General features: G+C 34.4%; 2 protein-coding genes across 2 annotated transcripts; both read right to left on the reverse strand.

Annotated features, from left to right (window-relative positions):
• Window positions 1-5,084: 5,084 nt before the first annotated feature.
• On the reverse strand, window positions 5,085-6,953 carry LOC115883334. The gene is made up of 3 exons (XM_030901686.1): window positions 6,765-6,953; window positions 6,504-6,707; window positions 5,085-5,260 (listed from the first exon to the last, which is right to left on the reverse strand). The coding sequence occupies exons 1-3, from the start codon at window positions 6,831-6,833 to the stop codon at window positions 5,144-5,146; spliced, it is 390 nt and encodes a 129-aa protein (XP_030757546.1). The 5' UTR covers window positions 6,834-6,953; the 3' UTR covers window positions 5,085-5,143.
• A 4,109-nt stretch (window positions 6,954-11,062) lies between these two features.
• On the reverse strand, window positions 11,063-23,064 carry LOC115883325 (NADH-ubiquinone oxidoreductase 49 kDa subunit). The gene is made up of 8 exons (XM_030901676.1): window positions 22,889-23,064; window positions 22,508-22,730; window positions 22,208-22,409; window positions 21,952-22,139; window positions 21,238-21,401; window positions 13,515-13,764; window positions 12,334-12,479; window positions 11,063-11,408 (listed from the first exon to the last, which is right to left on the reverse strand). The coding sequence occupies exons 1-8, from the start codon at window positions 22,969-22,971 to the stop codon at window positions 11,279-11,281; spliced, it is 1,386 nt and encodes a 461-aa protein (XP_030757536.1). The 5' UTR covers window positions 22,972-23,064; the 3' UTR covers window positions 11,063-11,278.
• Window positions 23,065-23,103: the final 39 nt, after the last annotated feature.

Below are 23,103 nucleotides of genomic sequence, written 5' to 3' on the forward strand. Positions count from 1 at the left end.
TCATCCGAGGGCGGGCCATATTGTGAGGTTAGGTCGAGTCCACACCGGCCCGCAACACTGCCCCCTTCTTAGGTACATGCTCGTCCCGAGATGTATACGGTGAATGAAGGTATTTGCAAAGCTGGCCCCTGGTACATTGCGAAGTCTGGTAGAAATAGCAATCTACAGTTTTCTCTCCCGATCTCAGCTTTGGGTTGTAGCAGCAAACGAGGATCTCGATTCCCGTAAATCTGAACAAGACTTCAATCATGTTCCGGATTGTACGCCAACTCAAACCATCGAGTCCACACGCCAGCTTCGGAATGGCTAATCGTGCAATGTTGTTGTTTAGCAGGGCTTCTCTCAGTTCAATCAGGGTCTTCCATAGATTGAGATAAGTCGGCTTACTCGGGGACCATTCCTTGGTGACCAGGTAGAAGATGTGTCTTGCTTGACCATGTGCATTGTCGGTTTTTCGTCGGTTCCGTGTGGATAGAAAGTCACAATTTATTTAAACACTATTTATTTAACACTAATTAACAAAAACAATAACGATAAAAGACTTATAGAACTATTTACAAACGATTTATAACTAAGAATTTATTTTGAATTTTAGCGCGTCAACTGCACTGTTATATTTATAACTGCCCTCTCTAGGCCACTGCCGCCGGCTTTTATACCTACAGCAAAAGAAATCTAGAATAGTCCAAAGATCGTTAGGTGCGTAGAGAAGGTTTTCGAATGTTCTCGTATGTACTAGTCCATTCCAGTGGGACTCGATTCTTCTCGAACGAATGAATCATTGTGGTGTCTATGCGATGTTAAGGTCATCCGAGGGCGGGCCATATTGTGAGGTTAGGTCGAGTCCACACCGGCCCGCAACATTATATTAAATTGTTTAATCATAGAAAATCCGTATTATTAACGCACTGTACACAAAATACGTAAATCTACGGATTAATCAGTAGTTCTGGCAATACTGTTTCCGGCAATCACTCACTTTGTCGACTGAAAGCAGAACTACGGTCTGCTACGGTACAGCATTCTTTATTCGCTGCGCTGTAAACAACTATCGCACAGCGGCGCAGAGCTAAACTAAATTTCGGAATTCTCGGACAGGCTAACGGTAACGCCAGCTACATCTCGGGCAGGTTGTGTGCCACGAAATCGCCCATAAAGCTGTGTATCTTCTTATTTCTTCAATCAACAATGCTACACGCAGATTTGTTCTAGCTCTCTTAGTTTATGAAATTCAGGGCTAATTTTTGCATTTTTCGACCCACTTCGTATCTCGGTTATTTTATAACTTCTCAAAAAGATGAGTCCTATAGAGTTTTGGCTTAACAGTGGCTTAACCAGATTTTTGCTGCGAGCTGTCATTCTTATTCCTTGCGGAAATTCATCGTTGTCATTTAAAAGATTATAGTAAAATATTTTTTTTAAAAAGATTAAAGATAATAAGATAGTAAAATAAGAAATATTAATATAGAAAAATAGGCAGAGAATCGTAATGAAAATTTCAACTAGCCAATACTACTAGCCAAAGCAATCTAATTTGTATTAAAATTATGACAAAAACAGAATCGCCACAAAAAAAGGTTTAAACGAAAGCAATATAATTCATATTAAAATTAAGAAAAAAAAAACTTAAACCACCACAGTAATTAAATAAACGTCGGCAGTGTTGTTAGTGTATAGGCTTTGTGCATTTCAGTTGATTTAAAAAAATTCTGACCGCAGTGCTCTCTACGGCAGAAATCAGAAATTTTCGCTATGTATTTCACACCGTCTCGGTTACAGTTCATGTTGATCGCATTCAAATATTATTGAAATCGTGGCTTTGTCATAATATTTAAGTATTTTAGTTTTTTTGCAAGTGTTTTGAAACTATAAAACACTCAGGTACGAGGTTTGTGTGATGTAACGTTGCGTTGGTTTGAGTGATAAAAATTAAGTGAAAGGGAACTCTAATTGGGGGTCTCGTTGTGTTCTGACAATTTCAACTGTTAATAAAATTGCCGAAATAATGTAAACGCGTAAAGGAGGGCGTAATTACGTGGTTGGTGGATGCAATAACATTCAATAACTCAAACCGATTCTTTGCAATCAAAACACGCTTTAAGCATGCTAGAAATAATGCTGTAACGCTAGAGTTATAGTTAATTGTGAGTTTAAGTTCAAATATTGCTACATTTTACAATATTTTATCAACAACTGAAAATGGTACACTTCCGCAAGAAGTTTTTTACGTGTTTATGTTTAGAAAAATGTGTAATGAGAAACAGTAACTGATTTCAGCTATTCCAAATTTGAAAAACTGAAAATAATACATTTCCGCACAAAAATTTTCGTGACTTTCTATTTAGAAAGGCTTCCAAATACTAAATAAACAAACATTTCTTACAAAACTTATTCCAGTTAATCGAAACTTGATCCCTCTAAGTTAACTCACTAAAATTTGCCCATGCCGAAAACCAGAGATACAGTACATTGAAATTCTACCAGCCGCCGCTGTACGTTGAAAGATTCTCTATTGATGAAATAAAGTTAATTAATTTTAATATACTTCCTAAATTCTATATTCACTCTAAAGAGAATTTGTAATTAAGATATTCTGAACTTCATAGAAACTTCTAATTGAATCTAAAAAAATTCTTCAATAAATATGTAATTTTTTCGAGAATAACATTTACTTTTAATTACAATCAAACTTGTCGACATTTCAGTTATATAAGTCACCTAATTATACCAAAAAAATACATTTAAGTAAAGTTCTATTTATACATGCCAGTCGCGTCTTCCTAAATTCTGGGTTCCGAAAAACAGCCCCGGTTCCGGAAACTCTAGTAGGAATATCCGTCACAGATACTGAACTGAATGAGACTCAGACTGTACTGCAACTTATTCTTAATCTAAGACTGCAACGGAGACGCGTCTGGCATGTGTGAATGTGAATAGGCCTTAGAAATCTCAACAGATATTTTTATTCCTTTTTTAACATACAAAATTACCTGAATATAGATATTTACCCAATTATTTCAATTTGCTATTCGGTATAAGAAGAAACTAATATATACAACACATTAGTTGTATTTTATAACTTATATGTAATGTAATATTTTATTCAAGGCTCTAAATCTTTACTTAAAATTATACACCTATACTTTAATACATAAGTAGAATTTTTATTTAGCTTGATTATATGAGTGTATACCTTAAAATAATTTTAATAATTCAGATTTTAGACTTCAATATGTGTGATCAAAATTGTACATTTGCTAGACCTAATTATTTTATACTAATTATCTAATTAATAAATCAAAACTAATAAATTAAGCATTACCCTTTAAAATATGGTATACCGGGTGCATCTCAAAAGTGGCTCACCCCCTATAACTGTTTTATTTTTTCAGATAAAACAACGAGATTTGGTATGTTAGTATATGACATAAATTGGGATTGATTGACGTATTCAATTGTTGTCGGTCACTTCCGGTTTCACCGGGAATGACTACAACTTTTGATTTTTAAATGGCACCCTCGGTATTTTTTTACTTTATTCGATAGAAAATGACATTCTGAATCATTGTCACTCAAAAACAAATTCTATTTTAAATTTCAATCTAGGGTGCCACGGCTGTGTTAAAAACACTAATTTTTAACCAAGGAGCCTTGGAAAAATAGATTTGATCGTCTAATGTTTTTAGTGGCTTGCCCTGGCCGGTTAAAAGATACCCAAATCGTATTTTTAATCATATCTCAATTTTTTTAAATAGAACGAGGGTGGTTCATTGGCATATTTGAAAAAAGCATTTTTTACGAATAATTTGATACCACACACTTGGTATTTTGAGTCAAATTGTCGTTATGAACCGCATGTTACAATTTCAAATAAACCATATGCCAGAATGTCAAAAGTTGACATACGATATGTCATTCGATTCAGAGTGTCATTTTCTATCGAATAAAGTAAAAAAATACCGAGGGTGCCATTTAAAAATCAAAAGTTGTATTCATTTCTGGTGAAACCGGAAGTGGCCGAAAACAATTGAATACGTCAATCAATCCCAATTTATGTCATATACTAACGTACCAAATATCGTTGTTTTATCTGAAAAAATAAAAAAGTTATAGGGGGTGAGCCACTTTTGAGACGCACCCGATATACAGAGTGGTCCGAATTGAAATCGAGAAACTTCGACAGCATGCAGATAAAAATAAGTAAAAAAGTTCGTATAAATTTATGTTCTAAAATGATTCATGTCGAAGGGAAAGGGTGTTGGTTTCATTTTTATTTCGAAGTTTTTCTAAACTAGCCTCGATATTTGGGTGAAAATTGGTGTATGGATGTTTTTTGATATGAAAACTTCGATTGTGGTGTCAATATGACCAATACTCGCACGGGGCGCCACCTACACAGTTTTAATTATAGTTTTAACTGTTTTGCAATTTGAAAGGTAATAACTTTTCGTACGTAGCTGATGTATTGCACCACTGAGAGAAAAACTAAATAAACATTTTCGTTGTTTTTCCCATAAAAAATGTGTCTTGGTAAAGATCGCTATGAGCAAACGTTCTGAAGATATTTGGAGTGGAAATAATTAAAACATGTTATCATTGATATTGGCTAGATAATATTTGACTGAAAAGGTAAATTTGAGAACTTTTTACTTTTTTTAATTAAAAGAAAAATTATGATATAACAATTTCTTTTGAATCTTTGTTGTTGAAATTTCCCGATTGCAATTTGGACAACCCGTATATATCTTACAAAAAAAAACAGGGAATGATAATGTACAGGGTGTGCATAAAGTAAGGATTAAGTTATTTTTCTATGCAATAAAGATTTTTTTATTCCTGCCACTGTATTTCTTACTTTTTTTCCATAAACCTGGCAAGGTTGTTTATAATCGATAAATTGGCATAAAAACCGTTTATATAAGTTCCACAAAAGTGAATAAGATTAAAAAATAACGGAAAAAACAATTTTACCTTTGAACTAAAATGAAAGACTGTTACTGTCATATAATCTTTAGCTGGTTAAGACTATGTATTTGTTTGTCTACTGTAATTTTGGATTGCGTAAAAATAAAAGGCAGTTTAATTTATGTAAACTGTATTTATCTTATTAATATACCCAGTAGTAAAGAATATGAAATCTGTCTTACATGTATTTTTGTTTACATTCGAAAACTTTTAGCATATCGTCACATCCTTGTATCTTCCCTACTTCTCCAAGACATTTCATTAATTCTGGGGATAGTTCGTGAAGCTCGTCTTCCTAAAAAAATTTTAAGCATTGTACAGGGTGTCCCATTTTCATGTGTTTTACAGGGTTTCTTGTTTATGCGTAAAGATACAAAGATGTGGTTGCACATTACCAAGACATGTTTTTATGAAACTAAAGACACTACCCACAGATTTTTCCTAACCCTCTCTTCCTGAAATACAGGGAGAATTTGAAATCGATGTATTTTTCAACTCCCCTCGTATCCTGGTTATATTATAACTTATCGAAAAGGTGAAAACTAGGGCCTGTAGAGTTTTTAAGGGTCTGGACACAAAATACATACTCGAGAGTCGTTTGTGACTAAAGAAATCAATATTATCGTATCACTTGGCTGAATCCAATGATTCCGCCACTGACTGCATGTACTACAGAATTTTTACCTTTTCGACAAACTATATAAAATAGCCAAGATACGATGGGGGCCGAAAAAGGCAACAATTTTAAATTCGCTTTGTATTTCATAAAATAAGAGGGCTAGGACCAATTTGTGTGTAGTCATTTATAAATAAACAACACAATGTAAAAACCGCATCTCTGTATCTCTACTCCTAAACCCATAAAACACAATAAAATGGGACACCCTGTACTAATTCACCCGGTGAATCAAAAGTTGGGTAAAACCGGTAAAACCTTATGGCGCGTTCTCACGACTCGTGTACTTGGCAAGTATTTTTACTGGCCTACAGGGTCTGGCGGCAGTGCGGCGTAGCTCATATAATGCCGGAACCGCACATGCGACATTTGACGATCTCCGATCAGGGCTTCGCCGATTTCCTATGTGTGTGGATGGAGAAGTCGGAGTTCGGCGACTCGATCGGCGACGAGAACGAGCGCTCGTCTCTATGTTGTTGCTATCAGAGACCGCATGTGTGGATGGAAAGGCGAAGTCCGATCACGAGCGCTCGGAGTTCGCTAAATGCCGCATGTGCGGTTGCAGCATAATAAGGCTTAGAAATTCTGTATAGATGCCCGACGCACCGTGTATACTCTGTATACCAATTACAAATGTTTGTCAATACACGAGTCGTGAGAATGCGCCTTTAGATTAAGAATGAGGAGAAACCTGCTAAAAATGATATACCATAAGTTATTATAATACAGGGTGAATGAAAAAAAGTGAATAAAAAAATCACAAGAGTAAAGAGGTTTTTAGTATAAATTTTTACATATTTCATAATATTTTAAATTGAAGAATATTACGACAATATCATTTTCAAATTTGTTAAAACCTTACTTTTTTTACTTTGTCCATATCTATGTCACCACTCGGAGTTATAAATCCCAATTTTTCTACCAAACATTTTGCGAAACAGTTTTGATTATGATTTGGTGTAGTCAACTTTTCCAGATTTTTTATATCTTCTGCAGAGACACCGCTAGAATGTACACATTGCTCCATATTATCTCTCATTACTTTCTCAGAAAAATCACCAGCGGCCTAAAATGCATTACCTTTGAAGAAAATAATAATTTTCTAATTTAGATTTATACTGACGTTACAACCTATAATGAGAAATAGGAAGAAAAAATATGAAAGAACTGGATATAAACTTTTTATGTTCATTCTGAAGGGATTTTGATGACTAACATAGTGTAATGTCTGTGTGTGCTTTTTAAATAAAAAACAGTTCTTTTGTGTTGTATAATAATGATGATTGCATGATAATTGAAAGGAACATATATAGTTAATTTATATAAAAAAATGTAGACTCGTATAATATGCATATAATTAATATATATTTTATGTACTTAAATATTAATTAATGATAATATTGTGAAAAACCCAATGATATTTAAAGTATTAAAAAATCATATATAGAATTAATAAATAGTGTTTATGCTTATAGAAAAACATACAATGTACAGAGTGGGTCAAATTCGACGCTTTTAAATGGGAACACCCTTTTCTATAGGAGATAGACAAAAACTCATATCGATGTCTCGAGTTCAATTTTTGTCAAAAACATGATGGTGAAAACTGCATATCGATATCTGTTACCGTTACGGAGTTACGGGGTGTCTTTCAAAAATATGCATTTTTAACAAATCGCTGTAACTTTTTTGCTATGGAAAATTTTGTATTTTTATGAAAACATTTCCAAAGCACCTTTTTACGTAGAATTTAATGGTTTAAATATAATTTTTTTAAAATTAATAATTTAAGAATTATCAACAGAAAATTTGATTTTTTATATGGGACACCCTGTATATTTTTAATTTATTGAAAATAATTTAAAATTACCTTTCCAAAAATATAACACACTTGATATTTTGCTGGATTCTTCTTCGAGATATAGAGTATATAAAAATTCGCCCGCTTTAAATAAGTAGGCTTTGAACGGCACCGGCTGTAATGCAAAAAATCTAGCTGTGAGCATCAATTAAAACGAAAATAATATTTGCTAGGAGAGATGCAGAATTTTATAACTATTTAAAATATATTTAACCAACATCAACACATTTAAACTATATCTAATAACAATAAAAATAAATAGCAAACAAAGACGTTAGATTTTACTACAGGTATTCGACATATCGACCGTCTTCTGTTATGGACAGACCGGGCAGTTTTTGAACATTTCTTGAGGAATTCATTAACTCAGTGGGGGTGAAAGATACCCTCTCATAACTGCTAAGTATTTCTAATTCTTGTCTAGATTATACGGAAGAATAAGGAACCTTTATTCTTCCGCAAATATATCCATAGGATTAGATCCATGGGCACTAAGTCAGGCGGCCTCGACGGCCAACGGCTGGGATCTTGGTTAGCTATTCAATTATTCTTGAAATTGGCTGCAAAAATTTGCTGAAATCAGCGTTCAGAGGCGGTACGTCGTCTTGCTGGAAAAATATGTTTTCGAGTTCCTTGAAGGGCATATCATCAATGAGGGGTCCAAAGCCTACTAGTTAAAAGTGGCTAACTTTTAAAAATTCTGTATTTCGAAGAGGATTATAACAAAATATCAAGTGTGCTATATTTTTGGAAAGGTAATTTTAAATTCTTTTCAGTTAATTAAAAATATAGAGAGGTAGATAGGTCCCAAATAAAAAATCAATTTTTCTGTTGATAACTCTTAAATTATTAATTTTAAAAAAATTATTCTTAAACCATTAAATTCTACGTAAAAAGGTGCTTTGGAAATGTTTTCATAGAAATACAAAATTTTTCATAGCAAAAAAGTTACAGCGATTTGTTAAAAATGTACATTTCTGAAAATCACCCCGTAACTCTGAAACGGTAACAGATATTGATGTGTGGTTTTCACCATCATGTTTTTGATGAAAATTGAGCTCCAGACACCGATATTAGCCGATAGTTTTCGTCTATGTCCTATAGAAAAGGGTGTTTCCATTTAAAAGCGTCGAATTTGACCCACCCTGAACAGTATAACTTTAATAGTCCGGAGGGTCTCTAGACCAGGCATTCCAGTATAATCCGTGTACTGTGGTATTATTCGGGCATTTTAAAACATTTACCCCTGAAATCCGGACTTTTCATCATACGGGAAATCTCAGGATTTTCCAATCTAGACAAGCAGAAACGTTAACATTTTGTTTATGAACTGAGTCTATATTTTTGAATTTGATTCTAGAGCATGTTAGACGTATGGAATTGGAATCCTCCAACGGTCTAAGACAACAACTATAAGTCTAAGATAACAACAGACTAATTAGTTTGTGGATACTCGAAGACATTTTTCATTATTTACGTCCAAGAAAAATCAAGTTTTTCCTTGATTTAAGGAAGAACAATCTTTGGATTGTAACGGGGTTTTTAACATATAATACTGTCTTCTCAACGAACAGATCAGTAGATTGAAGCCAAGAAACAACGGCAAATGCAGATTCTGTGGGGAAAATGGGGAACCAAAACCTCATCACTGAGTGCGCTAAGACGACAACTATTCGTGCCATAAACTTTGGTAGGACTAGGGTTTCCTTTTTCCTAGGGTTTTCTCTTTGAAATCCCGGGATTAGAACCTATATTAGATTGACTATTAGAATTGAAATTGAAAGAAGAAATTTAATCTAATGATATGCTTAATAAAAATGCAGGTACATATATCAAAAAGATGAGAAAAGAGCTTTATTAAAATAGACAAAACAAAGTAACATTCATATTTAGTGATTAAAAAAATTAATTCTTGTTGAAAAAGAAAAAAAAATAGCAAACACGGGAATATAACTTTTATATATTGACGTTTTGCTTGGTATAAATAAAATATGATGTTTTAAAAACTAAAGTGTATGAAGTCGAATCATCCTAGATTGTACATTTAAAATTTTCGGGATTTTCAGGATCCTGGGATTTAATATCGGGATTTTGGGATTAAACATACACCCGAGATCCCGGGATTTCGGGATCGCGGTTTGGACTAGGTAGGACTGATGTCGGAGGTGGAGAACTAACCTCTATGAAGCTGTCTCTGATACTGGCTTTTGTCAAAGCCCTGAGACTGTATGATGAGTTATAACTCAAGAAATGGGGACATAATAGATCCCATACAACCTACAATATTAGACATAATGGTTTCAATCAAACGAGGACATAAAACTCTTACACTCTCCGAAAAATCTAAAATATTAGATTATCTTTAATTCGGGAAAATACTTGTCAAATTGTACATACAATACACGGATAGCATTATACTCCTTCCTTAACCTTTTGTTAAAGTTTGCATAGAAATGACGATCGATGACATTGACCCATATATGGATTATTCCTTATGCCTGTAATGCGTTGGAATTTAAGCTGAGTCAGAGATAACTAGATAACTGGTCCATATATATTTCACAAAAGTCCTTCTATTTGGGAAGCATTGGCTTACTGCGAAACTTCAAAATTCCGAAAATCGATTGGCCATTGTCGAACGAAGTGCAATCGAAAGCCGTACGAATGAACAGCTGATGCTAGTGTCTAGTCTCTTATTGGTCTAGTTATCCGATCGACAATTCAAAATCCACGCTTGCGCACTAAGCTTCTGATCTCCTAACTGATCGACTTATGATGCAAATTCCTTCAGAAAACTAATATACCCATTTTACTGGCTCGGCTTCACAGAATGCAGTTAGGAGGCGATATAATTTATAATTATATGGCATTCACCATAAAAATGACATTAATTTTCATTCTAAGCCAACTCTGACAACGTTTTTTTCGACCGTATTGTATGTATATTGGTATCATCAATATAACATCAACCTGTCGTAGAATGTTTAGGAGGGAGGTTAAGCACCGCGACCTTACTTATTGTGTGTTCTACTTTTTTGAGTCATAACAGGTTATAACTCATCATACAGTCTCAAGGCTTTGGCAAAAGCCAGTACCTGAGACGGCTCCACAGACGCTAGCTCTCCATTTTCGATATCAGCCGTACCAAAGTTTATGGCACGAACGGTTGTCGTCTCGGCGCGCTCAGTTGCGAGTTAGGTGTTCTGGTGTTTCCCCGTTTTCCCCACAGAATCTCTATTCGCCATTGTTTCTCAGCTTCAATCTACTAAGGTGTTCGTTGGGGCTGACAGTGTTCTGCCAGAAACTCCGTGACAATCCGAAGATGTTCTTACTTAAATCATGGAAAATTTTAGATTTTTCTCCGTCATAAGTTCTGAAGAACTTTTTCAAGTATCTGAGACCGTTGGAGGATTCCCATTCTAGGTTACGAATGGAGTCCTCCAGGTTCTTCAGTTCCAAGCCAACTCTGACAGTTTTTTCAACCGTATTGTATGTATATTGGTTAGCCACAGGTAATCTTTTATTCATTTTGGTAAAAAATAAACTAAAAAAACAACATATATTTTTAATACCTTGTATTTTACTTCAGTGTTTTTTTATTTATAAATACTTATAATACACGCTTTGCTGTGAATCTTCCTTAAGATATATTTTTAGAATTGCCTATATTTTTCAACAAATAAAAATAATTAAACATGTCACCGGAAATCTGACAAAATCCAACAAAACGTGTTCGTTTCTTTAATTCGTAATAACAATAATCTAAGTGTATCGATTTATCGATCAACTTCGCCGAACACAATATCGAGTGTACCAATAATAGCTACAATATCGGCAAGCATGTGATTCTTGCCAATTTTATCCAAAGCAGCCAAATGGGCGAATCCTGGAGCCTTGATCTTGCACCTGAAAGTAACATAAATGCTTACCATGACGCAATATAAAAATAAGCAGTACAAAATAATTGAAATAGTTATTCCCCAAGAAAGAATGACGTTGACTTCAAAATTATTGATATATGAGTCTCTACCGTATCTACCTATATAAGAGTGATCCGAATTGTATTCGGGAAACTTCGGCAGCATCTTCTGCAAATAATTTAGATAATATAAACAATTAAAAAAGTTCGTATACATTTATGTCCTAAAATGCTTCGTTTCTGAGGTACAGGGTGTAGAACTTTCATTTTTATTTCGATTTTTTACAAGTAATTTCTGAACTAACGTAGGTACTTCGATTAAAATTTCGCAAATTAAAAAAAAAGTGCCCAAATTTATCATTTGAGTCACATAGCCATCTATTCAACATGCTTATTTTTGTCTAAATGGAATGGAAATGTTACAAATATCTTGATAACGGCAGATATAAAAAAACGGCAGATATGTATATTTTTTCAATCAGTGGTTTTATACTGATACTGACAAAAAGTTCTTACTCTTCCAACCAGTTAAAAATATGTAGGTGGCGCCCTCTATAAGTAGGAGTCAGATCGACATCAAAATCAAATTTCTCATATCAAAAAATCGACACCAATTTTCATTCAAATATTTAGATTAGTTCAGAAATTATCGAAAAAATAGAAATAAAAATGAAACTTCTACACCCTGTATTATGGAAACGAAGCATTTTAGGACATAAATTTATAAGGCCTTTTTTACTTATTTTTATCGGCAGAATATGCTGCCGATATTTCCAGAATACAATTCAGACCACCCTGTATAATAATAATCACAAAACGATCAATAAACTAATACTTTATAAATTTTTTTATATTTATCCTAGTATAATATCGCAAAAAACAATTCTAATCATAAAAATTAATTTATTTTACCTGTAAGGTTTCGAGCTTCCATCAGAAACTAAATAAACACCAAATTCACCCTTGGGAGCTTCTATTGCAGTGTATGTGGAACCAGGAGGAACTTGGTAACCTTGAGTGAACAACTTGAAATGGTGAATAAGCGCTTCCATAGATGTCTGAAAAGAAGTAAATTATAAAGAAACATAAAAAAATCCGAATTATTTTTGGTTTTTCTCTTTAAAAATTCAAAATTTTTATTTCTAGAAAAACGAGATACAAAACGATGGTTCCACCTAACTGGCACGTTTTTTTACATATAAAATAACATTTCAAACATTTGCTAAAACAGTTTTTGCGTATTATCTCGAAACAACGTTTTCGGGATAAGACGGGTTTTGCCTCATATACAAACTAGTTTTGTGAGCTAAAAAATTGAATAATCAGTTGTATTATATAAAGCAGATACGCAAAACATAAAATTATAAATCACTGAATAATAATTTAAAAAATATTATTTGCAATTTTTGTGAAACTATGGTACTTTTATGGTTAACCATCTGGCACGTCACTGGCCAAATAACTTTGGTGTCAACTTAGGCCAGTAAACGTAGCCGAGTATTATATGTAAAGGTGGAAAAAATTAGTAACCAACCGATCTCAACGAGAATGTGTAGATAATGATCTCCTATTTAACACCTCAAAAGTCCCATTCGGTCCCAGTGGGCGAAGTTTAAAAAAAACCGCCTCTCTCAACGTTATTTGTAATTATTTTAATGCTTAAATTTATACTTGGTTTATCTATATTAACACTATTCTGTTAACGCAAAAAGTATAGCTGATTGGTTTAAAAACTGGAAAATTTATAAAACGTATAGTAAAAAATTGCTCTATCTCTATTACTATTTATTTTAGAAAAAAAAAATGATTGAAGGTAAAATATTCTAAATTGACTTCTCTACAAAAAACATATCTAGCTTTTTCGAAAAAAGTTATGCAGAGATATTTGAAAAAAAGAAAATCCAAGATGGCGATTTTTTTCAAACTTCCCCCACTGGGACCGAATGGGACTCTACTTATTTCCGTTGATATCGGTTGTTTACTAATTTTTTCCACCTCAACCTCCAGATTGACTGGCCTAACTGGTAACAATTTGATTTTTGGTGCTATTGGTTCTTGTATTCGTTAGTCATTGAAAAACTAAAAATATATACCTTCATTTCTGCTCTGCTGGGTGGTGTCAATTTCGCATCATCCGTTTTGATTTCGCCTGCTGGCATTTGGTTCAAGCACTGATGGATAATTCTCAGCGATTGTCTCATTTCTTCTACACGACATAAATACCGGTCGTAACAGTCACCCTTGGTACCAATAGGAATATCAAATTCAACCAGATCATAGGCATCGTAAGGTTGGGATTTTCGCAAGTCCCATTTTATACCCGATCCACGTAACATGACACCACTAAATTATAAGAAAATATGACAGTAATTTACAACAACTGTATACAGGGTATCAAAAAAATAGTGTATCTAACTTCGGTGGGTGATTCTACAGATAAAAATAAAACCAAAAGTTCCTATGAACATATGCCCCAAAATGCTTCTGGAAGAAGTTTTTCCGATATTTTGTTTATTTTTAAGAACATTGGTAAACCGTTTTTCGTGAACTTTGGTACTCTTACACACATTTTAATGCCAAAGCGAATGGCGATTGTGAAAAATTCCGTAACAGCACTGAAAAGATACTTTCCATTAGGGTAGAGAGTACTACTGGTGCTACTTCTTTCATCCTTATATATAGATATAGTAATTTCAACAAATGATATAAAAAGCTAGGACATTTTACCTAAAACAGGTGCTCTTCCTTTCGTTCGAAAAGATGAACGGTTTTCAGGATATTTGCGTTTAAAGTTAGTTTATGTAATGTAATGAAGTTCATAAATTTCGGAACTCATTTCTGGGACACCCCGTATACTGTACTTAAATAATAGGGACCTTTTCTGTAAACAAGGTTAGGATAGTTAGTATTTTATTGTTAACTCATTATGGTAATGAACTTCATTAGTGTTCTTACTGTTGAATTAAATATGTTAGATATTTAATGACCATATTGTAATAGAGTTTTGATCGGCGTTACTCGCTATAGTTCGGTACGGCAGCCGAGAAGCTGGCCCTACCAGTACCGGTCGAGTGGAGGGGAGGGTCGTTTGAGTATACCCTGGCAGCGAGAGCGCCAGGCATAGACAAACAGAAAAATTAAAAGACTGCCAGAAGACATACGACGCGCAGGCAAATGTACCTGTAGCGCATCGACGCAAGTGCCGAAATACGTCCATCTAGCTATCTGTGTTTTGACACTAGTCCGTTAGTCTTAGCATATTCAGAAAGATCACGCTAACCTCCAGCGTTGCCAATTTGTGGGGAATTCCCCAAATTTTGGGGAGTCCGGAGCCGATTGGGAGTTTTGTGGGGATTTTAGCAATAGGGGGCGAAAATAAGGGGAGTTTCAACATTTTATTGCTGATTGAAAATGGCGTAAAATTTTTAGCTTTAAAAACGGAGCGGGACGATATATCTTTCCCAACTTAAAATTATAATCTGCTTTTTACTTGTGCTTCCCTTTGCAAATGCTTCAGTTGAAAGAAAATTTAGTGACCTCAAATTATTTAATGACTACTAGGGAAGGGATTAAAAAACAAGGAGGTAATTTACAGTTTAATCTCTCTAACATATATATAATAAATATTGTATTTTTATTAAAATTATTTTTTTTTTGTTAAAATAATCATATGGGGAATTTTTGGTGAATCGGGACATTTTTCTCCCCAAATTGGCGAATTTAATTTAGATTTTTGGGTGGTTTAGAAAATTGACATTGGCAACGCCGCTAACCTCATTCTTTTGTTTGTTGTTTGTTCAAAAAGCGGCACGCGGCGTAGTACAAGGCTTGATCATTTTTTAAGATATTTTTGATTGTTAATTTTATTTTTGTGCAAACTAAACAGTTGTTTTTTATTAAAAAAATAGCAGACAAATGTAAGAAAGGTAATGTCCATGCAGAAGTTTTTATTTCACAGGCTATTCTTTCTAGAAATTATACCATCCAGCCCTCCTATTTAATTATTAAATGAAAGTGTGAAAGAGATATCAAGGGCTATTCTGTTAAAATATCATCCGGCCAGTCTAGGCCCTGTTGTGAACCAGAAGGTCTGCTAAGTTGGATGTTGGATATAGAATGGAAGGAATATCATGGCCGAGAACAAGGCATAATTGTATGTCCCTTGATGTAGGGGGGTAGGTTTGTTTCTAATAGGTAGTAAAACCAAAAATTCTACTGTGAATCTTCATATTCTAGGCCTGTAAAGATAAATAATTCCTGGAGCCATCTCGAGGTATAGTAAGTACTCAAGTCGGAGCGAATCAATTGGTAGCACGTTGAAATAAAATAATAGCCATCATAAAACTGTAAATATGGATATAACTAGTACAATGTAGCTATTTAACTGTAAGTACAATGTAGCTAGATATTTAGTAGAGTAGGGGTATTATAAATTAATACAAAATACAATAATTGGTCATTCTTTCCATTCCCATTCAATTCTTCCCATTTAATCGTTTTCCCATAAAAAAAGGAAAATTAAAATTAAGAGTGCCCTTAACCAAAAATAGTGAAATAAATGGAGATAGTCAAATTTTATATTAGCGTGTAAGGCTTTGAATAAAAAGGTGTAAAAGCTGTATTGATTATAAATGCATGTACTGATTATAAATGCTGTATTTATATCCTTTAGTATCATGATAATATAAAATTTGAGTAGGTATCTCTATTTATATCACTGTTTTTGGTTAAGGGCACTCTTAGTTTTAATTACCTTAAAAATAATAAGTATAATAATAATTTAAATCTCCCGCTCTTTCATAGTTCGTACCTGTAGCCAAGTAGAGGGCGCTAAAAGCGCAATCTCCCAACATTTTACCACGCGATTCACCACTCTCTAAACTATTAACTTTCTCTATGGCGCCAGGTAGTCAGTGGTGTGATCGCACGTGAACAGTGAAGTTCGAGCCCGGAGTGCCCTGCCAAGTACCCTGCTGCCAGCCGCCGTTGCCGCTCTGAAGAAGGTAAGTCCAGCCGCCAAAGTGATCGAGAGTAGGTCGTTTTCTTTTTATTGTTAATACGGTTTGTTTTACTGCCTTAACGCGTTATAGAATAAGGGAGATAGAGATAGTTAAATTCGCTCCAGGTGTCTCGTGTCCTACTGTAGAAGTAAAAATACGTGCAAGGTAGAGGCATCTTGTTCCGAAACGCGCGTACGTAAAATTTAACCAGACTTGTATCCGCTCAAGGTGTCAACTGTCCTACTATAGAAGTAAAAATACATGCAAGGTTGAGGCATTTTGTCCGGATCCCGTGGACGCGAAGACCGATTTCTTTTGGTTAAAAGGGAGACAGATAGCGGTTAAGGTAGTACAACAAATATACGGGCGCGAATATCCTTGGAGCTAAGGCAGGATCTCGTCCATCCCGAGACTGGTTCTGTAGTTCCCGTATTCTCATCAGGAGCGCCGTGGGATCTCGCCGACATCCCGAGGTGGTCCTGACCGGGCGGTGTGGACTGTGCTTATCCAGACGACTAACCGAGACGCCGTTTCGTTCTACTGCGAACGATCCAGGGCTCGCTGCGTACCTATCCCACAGGACTCCGTTTCGTCCTACTGCGAACGATTCAGGGCTCGCGTGCGTACCTATCCCACAGGACTCCGTTTCGTCCTACTGCGAACGATTCAGGGCTCGCGTGCGTACCTATCCCACAGGACTCCGTTTCGTCCTACTGCGACCGATTCAGGGCTCGCGTGCGTATCTATCCCACAGGACGCCGTTTCGTTCTACTGCGCACGATTCAGGGCTCGGGTGCGTAATTATCCCACAGGACGCCGTTTCGTTCTACGGCGAACGATCCAGGGCTCGCGTTTGTTTATCCCGGGACGTCTGTAACGACGTCGCCGACGTTTAGAAAGTCGGGTTATAAAATAGTATATCGCTCCGGTACGTACATGTCTGTGTTTACTAGGACGCTGGTTAGGAACTCGCGTCGTTTTATTTACTAGAACGTCATGTCAAAAACGCGCTTTGAATTCGCGTGATTAAATCGGACAGTGAGTTGCATATCGAGATTATACGGTCAAAACTCTAGAGGTGCTCGATTGTTGTTGTAAATTTCATTTTACGAGTCTTTCATTATAAATTTTCTTTCACTTTCATTACAATTTAAAGTCGTGAAACTTCCTGGGGTATTTAGCATATAGTTAATTAATTAAATAAAGCCTTAATGTTATGTTATAGTTAACTGTGTGTTTTATTTCTTTTCATTTCATCACTCCCTGGTATCTCCACTGTATAAAAGCTACCCGTATTGGCGAAACGTGGTCCTCTTCCACTATAAATAACAGAGGTGGCGCCCGAGAGATTTAAGTTTACTACTGTACGCCAGTAAGGCTATTTATTTTTCACTGAACCAAAGAAAAAATAAATTGAGACTCTTACAGTAAGTATTAGTGAAATGATAAAATGTAAAGAAATTTTAAATAATCTTCTCATTTCGCTAATGCTAAAATCGATGCATCGGAAACCTTTAAACGCAAATATCTTGAAAACCATTCACTGATTCGAACTAGCAAAGAGCACCTTTTTAAACGGTTTTATTTAGCTCGACCCGTACGGTATTTATTTGTTTGTTTATTTGGGTCAAAATTAGAAATTGAAATTTAAGTACCTTCCTGTTGTCAGATTGATCTGAAATTTGGTACACACCTTTAGTTCCGATGACAATACAATATAGTAATATCAATAACATTGTAAATCTAAGATGGCCGCCGGTACAAAATGGCGGATTTCATATTTTTCCACAACCCCCTCAATATGGCTATCAAATGAAAGGACTACACTAGTAGAATACTGTGATTATAGACGACACTAAAACTCACGATACCCTAGACAAGGAAAGAGAGTCTCTCTTTCCTTCTCCAAGGACAAAATACTCGGAAGCTGAACCGCGCAACCGCGGTCTACGTCAAACTCAGCTGAACTTTACCGCTGATGGACTTTGTAAACAACGGCATTTTTATAAATATCATAGTAAATATGGCCCTATTTAAAAACAAAGTTAAAAACATTACAGCATTCCTGTATTTTTAAATAATACCAAAAATACTAAAAAGCACTTTAAAGAAGATTTACAATTTGTGAATTCATTGAACATTGATTCATAGAACTTTGATAACTAATATTACAGACTGGATTATTTTTAATTTGTGTTGTTTCACTTAATTTTGTGAAAAACACTATAATAAGAAGAAACGTATTATTTGCCCACTGTGTAATAAATCTGGTAGTCTGTATAGTTTGTCGAAGTTGCAGTGTATTACAACAACTATGAAGTAAAATTGGAAATGGAAACGCATTACTTTGCCTATGACTTTACCACAAAGAAAGTTATAAACCGTGGTACGAAAAAACAGAAGATCAAGATAAATTATGCATTCGCCAAGTCAAGAAAATATAACGACTATATGGAAAAAAAACTTACAATTATTATTGTAATCATAGTAAATCAGTCAGTCAAAAGAAACACTATGTCAAATAGTCTCTTTATTTTTAGGACACATTACACATTTGTTCTAAACAATTCTTCTAAATGAACAGAGAAGGCCAGTAGTTCAATAAAAAGATCATAATAAATGAGCCATAAAAGGAAAATGTATAAGCAAGAATTATTCCCAACAAAGTGAAAGAGGTTATTGGTTTAAGGCTTTATTTATTTTGTTTTTGGTCTTACTTAAGTAAATATGTATTGACAGTTGGTTAAGGGTTTTATATTTATTTTATAGTACTTACTTCCTGTACGATGTGGTATTGTTTATTGTTAAAATTATTGTATTGTATTGTTGTAATTATTGTATTTTCTTGACCTAGAACACCCATAAGTTTCTTGCAGTTTCTTCTTATAGGCCGTAATCGAAACTGCAACATATTCTAATAAAATTAGAACTATAAATTTGTTTTTTTATTTCTAATATGTTACAGTAATTAAGCTAACAAATTTTCCCAAAACGTTTATTTCCCCATGAAAATGTGATTCAATTTAAGAACTGATATTTTAATAAAAGATTTCAACTTGATTCAGAACATAATATTCTCTGCCCTGTACTGTATTACAAATTTTTCTAACCGATCTTCATTCATATGTAGGACATAATGATAATAACTAGAGTAGAATTCGAGAATAATGAGCTCCCTCCAAGTAAACCTATGGTTCTCACTTATGCATCAAATTAGATAGTGATCATGCAATCTGTAAATGAAACAATTTTTAATTTACACCAATCATCAATGCAACTTTGACTAAAATCACTTGATGTAGGCAATATAGGTATATTACCTCTGATATTACCAAATATCAGCCAAATACATTAACCACCTTCCTTGCAAATAATGACAAATTACATTTCGTAACTTTAACTTTAATGATATTTGTATGTTTTAAAAATATATGAATGCAGATCAGTTTTTAAATAATAGCCATATTTCTAAAAATAGACTAGAAACTATAAAAAACAAAATGAACAACCAAAACAGTCAACTGAACTACTGTTAGCAATTTCGCATAATAAAATTATTATTGTTCCGATTCTCGATTATTCATAATGTTCAAAATTCCCGCAAAGCGCTTCTCGCCGAACAAAACCGAACTCTCCGTGTAGGATCCGAATGCTTCCGAGGTTTTCGTGAGTTTTAAGTCCCGTTCTCAGAACTGCGACTGTCGCCAGCGACACGACAAAAGAACCAATCAGATTTGTACAAAATTCAAACAGCTGTCAATTTTAAATTTAGTACAGCTCCCATTGGTCGTTTGAAGTGTCAAACTCTGTCGCCCGCGACACGACGTTGTTCTGAGAACGGAGCTTTAAGCCCCGTTCTCAGAACTGCGACTGTCGCCAGCGACACGTTAAAAGAACCAATGAAATTTGTACAAAATTCAAACAGCTGTCAATTTTAAATTTAGTACAGCTCCCATTGGTCGTTTGAAGTGTCAATCAGTGTCGCTGTCGACACGACGCAGTTCTGAGAACGGGGCTTTAGTGTCGTCTCTGTGATTATGACAAAAGTTAAAATCCAAGATGGACGTCGTTACAAAATAGCGTATTAGGTGAGGGCATGAGTAGTCGTGTCCAAAACAGTTGTGTCCAAGATTGTGTGACGTTAGAAGGACAGATAAAAAAAATAGGTGATTAGATGTACCTACGTAGTTAGCGGTAGCTTTACTACCCAAGTTAAGGTAATAGGTTAAAACGTGCTGAGGACTGTATGGCATTAGGGTGGCTAAAAATGTAATGTCGCAAGCGTTTTCCCCTCAAGATTGGGCGCCTCTTGTATATTATAGCCTTGCCCCTCTACTGGACCTCTGGGGGGGTCGACCGTTAAAATGTCCATTACTCGTGGGAACAACATGGAAACAATAAATAAAAAAACAAACAAAAACGAAACTGCTACACAACGAAAAAGAAGGCTCAAAAAAGCGAAAGAAAAGTATAAAACGAAACCTGCAAAAGAAAGTGATTTTTTTTTGTTTTGAAAAAATAATTGAAAAACTTTTATAATCATCTGCTGATGATGCTAACATGGTTAGCGAAACGCGCGTCCAGTGTAAAAGTAAAAGTGTTTTGGTGTATTGTGGTGATTTAGTGTTTTTATTTTGATGATATACCTTCATAAAAAACATATTTAAAAATAATTTCAACAAAAAAAATGTTTGGGTGCATTTGCAACCCACTTGGTATTTAAAGGAACTTTTGGACCCGGGGTTTATGCAGGTTAAAATATTTAAAAAAAATTACATTGTACAGGATAGAACACTTTTTTTATCAAACAATTTACCTAAATCCATAATTCAGAGCATCCTCTGCAGACACAACACCAATATCTTCAGTCCTCTGAATCCATAATCTGTTATTTGTCAAAAGATCCTCTACTTCATCTAACCTTTCATTAAATTTATTGGCAAATTCATAAATATCATCCAGCAAGCCCAACGGCAGATCCTAAAAAGCAATTATTATAATACATTATTATAATATATTAAATAATAAACTAAAATTCCTTATTACTAATTTTAGTACAGGATCCGGCTGCAGAATTAGTACTTTTCATGTAGTTAATCAAAATCTAATTTTTATGTATATTTATGAATAGGGGAAAAAATATTAAAAATTCAAGAAATCTCCTGAAATCAAAACTATACTCGGTATTTACTATAGTTGGTCTGTGGGTCTGTACTTACTTTGCTATAAATATTGTAATCTTAAACCATACAGGGTGTTCAAAATTGTATGCCAAACTTTCTAAAATAGTTTTTCTTTGTTTTTATAATGGTATACCCTGTATATTATTTCTTTGTTGGAGGAAAAATTAAAAAATGAACATTTTTTGTATTTAAAGTATTTTAAATTTTTAGCAGTTCCATCAAAACAAAAAAAGAGAAACCATTTTATATACTAATTTAACTACATGATGATAGTACTAATCCTGCAGTCTGATCTTAGACTATTTGAAATGTTCTAAATCGAGTTGTTCTTAGCCCTACTTACTTACAAGGGCTACTCCACCAGGCCGGACATAGGCTGCATGCATACGAGCACCAGAAACTCTTTCATAAAACTCCATTAGTTTTTCTCGTTCCTCGAAAAGCCAGAAGAAAGGTGTGAGTGCACCAATATCAAGGGCATGAGTACAAATACCCATAATATGGTTTAAAATTCTCGTAATTTCACCAAAAAGAACTTAAAAAAAAGCATTTTATATATAGCATATTATATAGCTAATTTCATAGGTTTAATTAATTTTTTACCTCTTATATACTTAGCCCTTAATGGCACATCAATATTTAACAGTTTTTCAATGGCTAAACTGTAGCATTGTTCATTACACATCATGGATACATAATCTAAACGATCAAAATAAGGTAAGGCCTGTGTATATGTTTTATACTCGATTAATTTTTCTGTGCCTCTGTGTAGTAAGCCGATATGAGGGTCTGAACGCCTCACAACCTAAAACATTTTTTCTAATAACTGACACCCTGTAGAACTCTATATAATCCTAAGAAATACTTAAAATTGTCCTACATAATACTATAAATATTTCTTACCTCACCATCAAGTTCCAATACTAAACGTAATACACCGTGAGCAGCTGGGTGCTGAGGCCCAAAGTTAATCGTTATATTTTTTACTGCCTTTTCTGTAGGTGCTTTCTTACCACTCCACGGCTGCATAGCCCAGTTTTTTGTGACTTCATCTGGATACATTACGGGCCCTTTAAACTGTTGGAAATAATCCTCATCGGGAAACCATTTTGCACTATTATTGTTGCTAAAATAATTCTATTTACTGATACGTCCCTTAATTTTAAGAGACTACTAGTAAACAACAGCCCGCAACTGTTAAATAGTAGTCTCACAAATTACATAACAGAGATAAAAAACTTCTTTCTAAATGTATACTATTTAATAACTGTATTTTGCACCAACCTCGTATGTAGTAATGCGGTTCCGTTTTTTAAATACGTTTGAGGCGATAAGCCTAGAATTGTTTTCCTAAAAAGCGAATGCATTTCTCGGTGTCAAAAATAATTTAAAAGGAAAATGAAATCCGCAATGACAAACAAATACTGTCAAACGCCAAGGTTATTAAAGTCAAATGCCATTTAAACTCATTGTTGCCAATAGCTAAATTAAAATTGGTT

Source organism: Sitophilus oryzae, unplaced genomic scaffold (genome assembly GCF_002938485.1).
Source record: "Sitophilus oryzae breed Bouriz unplaced genomic scaffold, Soryzae_2.0 scaffold_186_pilon_pilon, whole genome shotgun sequence".
NCBI classification, from domain to species: Eukaryota; Metazoa; Arthropoda; class Insecta; order Coleoptera; family Curculionidae; genus Sitophilus; species Sitophilus oryzae.

What these genes read in the sequence shown, in the direction of transcription:
- LOC115883325 (XM_030901676.1), bottom strand. Translation starts at nt 22,971, where the DNA reads ATGCATTCGCTTTTTAGGAAAACAATTCTAGGCTTATCGCCTCAAACG. An exon ending in TATTGGAACTTGATGGTGAG is followed by an intron (nt 22,410 to 22,507) that starts GTAAGAAATATT and finishes AAAATGTTTTAG; the next exon opens with GTTGTGAGGCGTTCAGACCC. An exon ending in GGCCTGGTGGAGTAGCCCTT is followed by an intron (nt 21,402 to 21,951) that starts GTAAGTAAGTAG and finishes ATTGCTTTTTAG; the next exon opens with GATCTGCCGTTGGGCTTGCT.
- LOC115883334 (XM_030901686.1), bottom strand. Translation starts at nt 6,833, where the DNA reads ATGAACATAAAAAGTTTATATCCAGTTCTTTCATATTTTTTCTTCCTA. An exon ending in TTCTCATTATAGGTTGTAAC is followed by an intron (nt 6,708 to 6,764) that starts GTCAGTATAAAT and finishes AATGCATTTTAG; the next exon opens with GCCGCTGGTGATTTTTCTGA. An exon ending in ATATGGACAAAGTAAAAAAA is followed by an intron (nt 5,261 to 6,503) that starts GTAAGGTTTTAA and finishes AAATTTTTTTAG; the next exon opens with GAAGACGAGCTTCACGAACT.